Here is a 7,171-nt window from a genome sequence, read left to right as displayed (position 1 = left end):
ACTACCGAGCAGCGCTGCCCCGGCACCGCACCTGCCATTCAGACCGATTGCTTTCTCCCACCGTCCTATCCCTCCTCTCCAGAAAAGGGGTACCAATGGGGCCTTATCGCACGGCCATTGATAAAGCGCTCCAGCAGGAGGCGGATGCTTCCAAAACATCGCGCTGTGCCAAAAGCACCCTTTGTACGGCATGCCTGGAGCGTCACGTACAGTATTTCCTGAAGTTTCAGCAGCAGCCTACGCCGGCTTTACGTGCGTTCACGTACCCCTTCCAAAAAGCTAAGAGCTAGCTTCCTACACGACGCAGGGGACTGCGTGGTGGTTCCAGCGTCACGCTTCAAACGACTGGGCAAGTCTTTCTCTAGCTCTAGAACGCTGTTAAAGAGACTGACACGCTCCACATACATACGCTCCGGGGAGACACCGTTTTAACTTGCCAAACCATTTCCCCTCAGTAAGACGCACGAGACGGAGGTGATATCCCCATGTTAAATCTTTATTGTGCAAATGCTGCTCAAAGCTTTTATTACCTCCTACGGACACGCCTCACCAAAATTTAGACGTCAACAGCGGCTGGATCGACGGGCAACAGACGAAATCCATTCGGTGCCGATTTGTCCACCTGCGGCAACACTCGCGCTGCAAAAATCTTAGCCAGGCGGACAGCCCAACCGATGGCCACCCAGAATACGTAGATGTACGCGATAGACAGACTGCCCACCCTCGGGCCCTTCATCCGCAGCCACCCGGAATCCATCGCTGAGGCCCAGGTGAGCAGCACGCTTCTTGCCAACGGTCACCAAATGCCCAGGAAGCTGGAGAAGGAAGTACAAAACCATAAAGAAAGAAAACTAAAAGCCACACACAAGTTGGGGAGAGGGCAGGAAGGGAAGGGAATGAAAGCAGAGAGCCACCCAAAGAAACCAGTTAGCCCATTCCTACCAATTCGACCACCCCGCTTCAAATTACTGGCCGGCCAGCCAGCCGTCCACTCGCCTCCAACTGACATCGTCCATGCAAAGCTACAGCTACAAAGACCTATCGACCGATCATGCACGCTATGGGGGGGGGGGGAAGCTATGCATTTCTTTCCAAGTTCTACAAAACAGGCACAGAAGCTGAGTTTGTCCCCAGCTTGAAGCCCCCTCGATGTATCTTTGGGCAACGTAAGCAACTCTGGTGGAAAACAAACTTTAGGCTGCCTTTTGCATGGGTCTACAGAGTTTGTGAAATTGACTTCTAGAGCTAAAAGGGGAAGCATCCAGCACCTCTCAACCAGCTTTGCCCTTCCTCACCCCTGACCTGCCAAAACCCCCAAGCCCTCTCCTCTGTATTAGACAAAGTACTGCTACTCTTACTCTAAACCACGACAGCAGGCATCAGACTGCGCTCCAAAACAACGCTGCATTTTGCACCGGAAGTACATACCCAGGGATGAGCGTTGCTTTATACGGCTGCTTTTAGTCAAAAAGCTCGACTCCGTTCCAAGCTAGAGGCAAAAGACTGTAGCAGCAGAACCCCCAAAATAGCCTACTGTGCCCAATCAAGAAGAAGAGGGGGGATTGGGAAAGAGTCTATAGTCAATGAGAAACTAATTACCGGCACGGTTTGGCGTACAGAAACCTTCCACAGTACTTACGGATCGGGCAGAATCTTCTGCTTCAGATAACCTGATAATTGGCTCCTGAGGCATGACCAGGAAAAGCGGCGGGGCGTGGGGTGAAAGATCAGGGAACACAAGGCACTGGAGGAAGAGTAAAGAGTTAAACTGCAATTGGCTCCAGAGAAAGGGAATAGCTTAAGCAAATCAATGGGCCCCACAGAACTCCTACAGAAGCAGATTGCCAGATACCCCAAACACAAGCCGAAACGTTGATTTTTTTTTTCTTACGCTGTGGAGGATGTCATACAGGATTGGCTTACAGAAAAAGGCCATAGTCAGATTAACTTACTGATGAGAGAGAAATAAGGCAAAGGTAACGCCAAGGACAGACTGTCCTTGAAAAGACAGAAGCTAAGAAGAATGGAGATAAACAGGATGTCGAAACGGAACAGAAAGTTAACCTTTAGCCACAGGAATGCAGAAGTATGCCAGGAATGCAGATAGTCAGTAACCAATAATGAGCTTTAATTCTGCAATATGTATGAGCTAATTAACTATTGTATTTAACCTCAACACTAAGTGCCAATAAATGAGACTTGCTGATGAACCATCTGGTGTCCGCATCTCCCTTCTCCGACAAATGGTGACCCCGACGTCCGAATCCTCTGCGTCTCGCTAAAAGAAAACGGGGGAGGACGCGCCACGGTCGGTGAAGTTGGGTTGGGACCCGACGCAACCGGGCCGGTGCCAAACGTAGGAGGGAAGGCACCCTCAGGAGCTACAGCGGTGGTCCTGGGCCATACGTGCTGCCGGAGCCGGAGAGTTGCAACAGCGCTGACGACAAAAATGGACAGGCAAGCAGCATATGATTTATTTATGACCCACCTAGAAAGGAGGGGGGTGAAGGAGATAGATGTAAGAAAAGACCTCACGGGATTGTTAGCATGGGGTCATGCAAAAGGTTGTTTTGGGAATCCACATACAATTCATGAAATCACAGAATGGAGAAAGTTAGGAGATGAGTTATGGAGTGCGGTCCTGGAGGATGATAAGACGGCAAAAAAGTTAGGGAAAATCTGGAGAGTAGTGCATAATGAGTTGTTAAAACAAGAATCAGAGAGAAGGGCAGCTAAAGAGGCAGCAGAGGCGTATAAAAAGAATGCACAGTATGGATCAGAGGATGAGCCCCGTGCACCGAGTGTGACGCGGGTGGTAATACCCCTTGCTGGAGGTACGGGTGCCACAACCAGCTCTGCCGAGCCCACTGCACCTTCCTTAGAAGAGGTATCAGAATCTCCTGTATCTTCTGAACCCATTAGCGCTAACACAGCCCACAAGGCCACTGAGATTGGTGCTTCTCAACCACTGCAGGAGCCAGAACCTGTCCCTGGGGCACTTAGTGACCTGTGGGAGGAGATGGCAAAGCAGAGGCGGGAAGCATGGAATGCCTTGGCAAAGAATGGGTTGGAGAATGGAGATGAGGTGCAGGTGGAGGCGGCGAAAGAATGGGCATTTCCCGTATTTTATGACCAGCAAGTAGATCAGAATGGACAAGTACAGCAAGTGGGTACTTATACACCATTAGATTGGAAACTACTAGCACAGTTGAGACAGACAGTGAGTCAGTTCGGATTTAAGAGTGAACCTGTTAAGCAGATGTTAGATTATTTGTTTGATACACAGCTGCTTGTGCCTAATGATCTACGGAGTATAGCAAAATTAATGTTTACACAACATCAACAGCTGTTATTCAATGCTCATTGGCAGGCACGGGTGCAGGAATCTATAAGTGTGCAAAGGGGGCCGGGAGATCCGCTTCAGGGAATTACGCTGGATGAATTAATGGGAATAGGGCTTTATCGCAGGACAGAAGCTCAAATGATAATGGGTCCAGAGAAAGTAAGGGAAGCTATGCGACTAGTAAGGTTGGCTATGGATCAGGTGAAAGATAGTACGGGAGTACCTATGTACATGGGAATTAAACAAGGAAGGGATGAGTCATTTGGAAGCTTTATAGACAAAGCCGCTGCAGCAATAGAGAAAGCCGGAGTACCGGACTACATGAGGGGTGCTCTGCTAAAACAGTGCGCCTTACAGAACAGCAATGAGGTCACAAAAAGGGTATTAGCAACTTTAGGAGCGAATTGGTCTATAGAGGAGGCACTAGAGAGAATGGCATTGCAACCCTCGGGGCAACAGGCCTTTCTAGTCAATGCTATTAAAGAGTTAGGAGTAGGTTTGCAGAAACAGGCAGAATTGACACAAAATCAAGTACTTGCTGCTCTTGCGCCGCTCCGAGCTTCTACGGTGGCTCCAGCAACCTCCACCGATCGGCGTCAAGCTTTTTTGAGATGTTATCGTTGCGGAGGAGGAGGTCACATTAGGAGAGAATGTCAAGCAACAGGTGTCTGGTGTCAAAACTGTAGAAGCGATAGTCACAACTCCTCTGCATGCCGCCGCCGGTCGGGAAACGCCCAGCGCAGCGCGAAAGGCAGCCGCGCCCGGACACAAGTAGCTGCCGTAACATCAGTGCCACCTCCTGTCTTCAACCTGCAACAGCAGGGAGCTTGGGACTCGACCTGGCAGCAGCAGTAAGAGTCACATTGGCAACAACACGACCTACAAAAATTCCTACAGGACTTTATGGACCTATACAGATAAAGGGACAGTGCTATGGAGGGTTGTTGCTCGGCAGATCGTCCACCTCAATCATGGGACTTTTTGTGCTGCCTGGTGTGATTGATGCGGACTTTAAGGGAGAAATACAGATTATGGCACATACTCCTTTTCCACCTTTAACAATTGAAGCAGGATGATTGAGAAGACATGGCAAACTAACCTGTTGGCCCAAAAAGAAAACGGGGGAAGTGTGGAGGATGTCATACAGGATTGGCTTACAGAAAAAGGCCATAGTCAGATTAACTTACTGATGAGAGAGAAATAAGGCAAGGGTAACGCCAAGGACAGACTGTCCTTGAAAAGACAGAAGCTAAGAAGAATGGAGATAAACAGGATGTCGAAACGGAACAGAAAGTTAGCCTTTAGCCACAGGAATGCAGAAGTATGCCAGGAATGCAGATAGTCAGTAACCAATAATGAGCTTTAATTCTGCAATATGTATGAGCTAATTAACTATTGTATTTAACCTCAACACTAAGTGCCAATAAATGAGACTTGCTGATGAACCATCGCTATTAATGCTTTCTATAGACAAAATACAACACGTTTACAGAGCCCCCTCCAGAAGCGGGATTCGGCATGCAAGATGATGGGGGCAAGGAGACGGGCTAGTACTTCACACCGGCGACCTCCAGTACGTTTTCGTTTGGGTCGATCATTTCCTAAGCAGTTTTCCTACAGAGGCAGGAGACAAATGGCTTAACGGAATCGGCAAAGAATTTACTCAAGGGGAAGATCAGCGGCCGGTCATTTCCCACGGGACAGGGAGCTCAGGTACTGAACAAAAGCATAATCACAGAAAGCCTGCAAGTGCATAGTACCAGCCCGCCTTCTAGGTTGCACATAAGCCCTGCCTTCGAAAGCAGAAGACATGCCCAACTGTTCATCTTCAGCGTTTCAATGACAAACGAGGAGATCGACTGCGTGTGCTTAATCTAAGGATTCAAGACTGTCATCCTACACGAGGTAGGAGCACTCCCGTCCTTCGGCAGCAAACTTTGCGCGACCTGCAGCGCCAAAGGGGTATCACACGGCAAACGTCTGCGGCTGCCTCCAAGTGCGTTACCGGCAGAGGCCCTGGTCTACGCGCGCGGGCGACACGGTGCGGCTGGGAGCCGAGGCGAGGCGGACAGCACCAGCAACCCAGTAGGCGCCGCGGTAGCCGAGGGCGGGGTGGCACCGAAGAAGCGCGATGTTTTCGGGACGGTGCAGTAGAGAGCGCCACAACCCAGAGAGGCCCCGGCCGCGCCCCGTCCCTCCCACCCGCCCTGCCGCCTTCCCGGGCTCCGCGCAACGGGTCCTCGGCTCAGCGTGCCTGCGAGCGCGGGGGGAGGGGGAGGGGGAAGGGGAGGGGGAGGGGGGGGAAGGGAAGAGGAACCGCGCACAAAGCAAAGCCGCGGCTACCTCCTCGTCCTCGTCGATGACGTAGGCGGGGTAGCGCCTTGCCGATGACCTTTCCGAAGACAGCAGGGGCACCACGGGGCTGGACGGCCCGCTCCCCGATAATCTCCTCGGCCGCGACGAGGCCCGCCGTCGCCCCCGCGCTTCCTCCGCTCGGCCAGGCCCTCCGCGGCGCCCATTGGGCCGCCAGATCGCCGCCGGCCGATCCCGCGTCTCGATTGGCTGTCTCGCCTGTCGTTTTCGCTTGACCCTAGGCGGGTCCGCCCTCGTCGGCCTGGCGCTTCCCGGGGCTCAGGGAGTTTGCGTGCCCGCGGGGCGCGGAGGGATCCGACCTGGGGGTGGAGGCAGAAGACGTTGGGTGTAGCGCCGCGGCGGGATCTGTGCCGCCTAGTGCTGCGACCCGGTGGGCGCTCGACGAGGACTCAGAACAGCCCACTCTGCCTAGAACGCCTCTTTCTTCTTATTTATTACCGCGTCGAGTCCACCCCAGACGCCCTAGCGGCTTTTTGGTGCTGCTCCCTCCAGTCAAATGACTGCTTTTGCCGGGCCGGGCCAGGCCAGGCGTCAATTGTCCAGAACGTTTCGCACAACCAACAGAAGTTGCTCTCCATGCTTGCCTGAAAGCTCCGCTTCAACTGCAGACGTCTCTAAGCTGCACGCCTCCCGGGAGAAAATAAAATACAAAGCGTGTGTCCGGCACTGGTGGCTTGAGGGCTGGAGGGCAGATCAAGATAGGATTTGCGCTAGGCTGGGTAGGGGGCTCCTAGAAAAATAGGCGCTGTCCCCAGAGCTTGCCCGAGGGTGGTCTGTGGTGTCCTGCACCCCTGGGGATGGTGGAGCTCAAACCGGCCTCACATGGCCGTAGGGGTGTGGCTGTCCCTTGTGTGCGCGGTTCTCGGCTAAGTCGCCCACAGCGCTTCTGCCTTAACAAGTTTTCTCTGAAAGGGCAACAGAATTTCTTTCAAACAGTCGGCTTTTACGTCCAGTTCTGTCTAACCGTGTAAATGGCAAATTTTACCTTCACTCGAATAGAATATGGCTTTTTATTCCGCTTTTTCAAAGGATTTCGGTCCTTCCTTCGCAGCTGTGAGCGTTAGTCCCGCAAAGGGATCTATGAATAAATGTCCTTTCTCCCGCTAACCAATCAAGTTGCCTTACGAGGAACGCAGTCGCAAAATAATCGCGTTCAGCGCATTTCAAGTATTCGAACTACGTCATAATATTTCAATGCTCCCACGCTTCAATAAGCCTAGGATGTGATTGCAATTAAACACGGATATCGACTCTACCAAAGCCAGAGGTCTAACAAAGTAGGAGAGGTGATTACATCTAAAATCCTTATGTTGCTTTCAGCTAATCCTTCTTCTCGTCAGTGAGCCAGAAACAAGGGTTTACGATTTTTTGGGGGGGGTGGGTTCTTTTGGGGGTTTTTTTTGGTTGGTTGGTTGGGTTTTTTTAATAAGAAAATGACAACTGAGTCTCCAAGTA

The 7,171-nt window shown here is 51.7% G+C and overlaps 1 protein-coding gene across 1 annotated transcript; it reads right to left on the bottom strand.

The window, feature by feature from the left end:
• Nucleotides 1–650: 650 nt before the first annotated feature.
• LOC128980617 (adenosine 5'-monophosphoramidase HINT1-like) lies at nucleotides 651–5,933 on the bottom strand (the record flags this gene model as incomplete). The annotated part of the gene is given in 4 exon segments (XM_054399076.1): nucleotides 651–815; nucleotides 1,640–1,744; nucleotides 5,687–5,716; nucleotides 5,718–5,933. Coding segments are annotated over 4 exon segments (516 nt in total), but the record flags the coding sequence as incomplete, so codon positions are not given.
• Nucleotides 5,934–7,171: the final 1,238 nt, after the last annotated feature.

This window comes from Indicator indicator, unplaced genomic scaffold (assembly GCF_027791375.1).
Source record: "Indicator indicator isolate 239-I01 unplaced genomic scaffold, UM_Iind_1.1 iindUn_scaffold_486, whole genome shotgun sequence".
In the NCBI taxonomy this organism is placed as follows: Eukaryota; Metazoa; Chordata; class Aves; order Piciformes; family Indicatoridae; genus Indicator; species Indicator indicator.
This window is presented reverse-complemented; position numbering and strand designations above follow the sequence as displayed.